Source organism: Nanorana parkeri, unplaced genomic scaffold (genome assembly GCF_000935625.1).
Source record: "Nanorana parkeri isolate BGI_ZX_2015 unplaced genomic scaffold, ASM93562v1 scaffold3183, whole genome shotgun sequence".
NCBI classification, from domain to species: domain Eukaryota; kingdom Metazoa; phylum Chordata; class Amphibia; order Anura; family Dicroglossidae; genus Nanorana; species Nanorana parkeri.
This window is the reverse complement of record NW_017309451.1, coordinates 41,925-42,757: the sequence shown is the minus strand read 5'-3', so window position 1 is coordinate 42,757 and position 833 is coordinate 41,925. Positions and strand designations below refer to the sequence as shown.

General features: G+C 55.7%; 1 protein-coding gene across 1 annotated transcript in view; it reads left to right on the top strand.

Moving 5' to 3' along the window:
- The window catches only part of ZMYM3 (zinc finger MYM-type containing 3), a 25,674-nt gene that overhangs the window by 15,106 nt on the left and 9,735 nt on the right, over positions 1–833 (top strand). Inside the window, exon 10 of the mRNA XM_018574719.1 lies at positions 68–233. Coding sequence (XP_018430221.1) covers positions 68–233 — 166 coding nt within the window. The remainder of the gene's footprint in view (positions 1–67; positions 234–833) is intronic.

Genomic DNA, 833 nt, shown 5'->3' with positions numbered 1-833 from the left:
GAGGGTGTTCGTGGGGGAGTGGTGGGGGGGGGGGGGGTGTTTCTGCTGAGCCGGGTGACCACGTCTCCTGTCCCCTTTCCAGGACCACGTCTACCAGTTCTGTTGTAAGGATTGCTGTGATGATTACAAGCGCCTCCACGGAGTCGTGTCCCAGTGTGAATACTGCAAGCAGGAGAAGCTTCTCCATGAGAAGATCCGCTTTTCTGGGGTAGAGAAGAACTTCTGCAGTGAAGGTAAGTCCATCCTCGTAGAATGAAATGCTCATTATAAAACCTGAATCATTAGTACTTTCCACCCATGTGCCCCAAACGTGCGCTTTCCTGGTCAGGGGGCATGCACTGCTCACATACAGCCATAGTGCGTGCTCGGGAGGAGCTGCTGTCAATCACTGCCATGGTGGGAGGAGCAGGGTAGTGACTTAGAGCAGGGTTCAGGAGGGTAGGTGGAACAGAGCTGCTGTCAATCACTACCCTGGTGGGAGGAGCTTAGGGCAAGGGCTCAGGTGGGTAGATGGAACAGAGCAGCTGTCAATCACTGCCATGGTGGGAGGAGCATGGGAGTGGCTTAGGGCAAGGGCTCAGGAGGGTAGATGGAACAGAGCAGCTGTCAATCACTGCCATGATGGGAGTGGCTTAGGGCAAGGGCTCAGGAGGGTAGATGGAACAGAGCAGCTGTCAATCACTACCCTGGTGGGAGGAGCTTAGGGCAAGGGCTCAGGAGGGTAGATGGAACAGAGCAGCTGTCAATCACTGCCATGGTGGGAGGAGCATGGGAGTGGCTTAGGGCAAGGGCTCAGGAGGGTAGATGGAACAGAGCAGCTGTCAATCACTGCC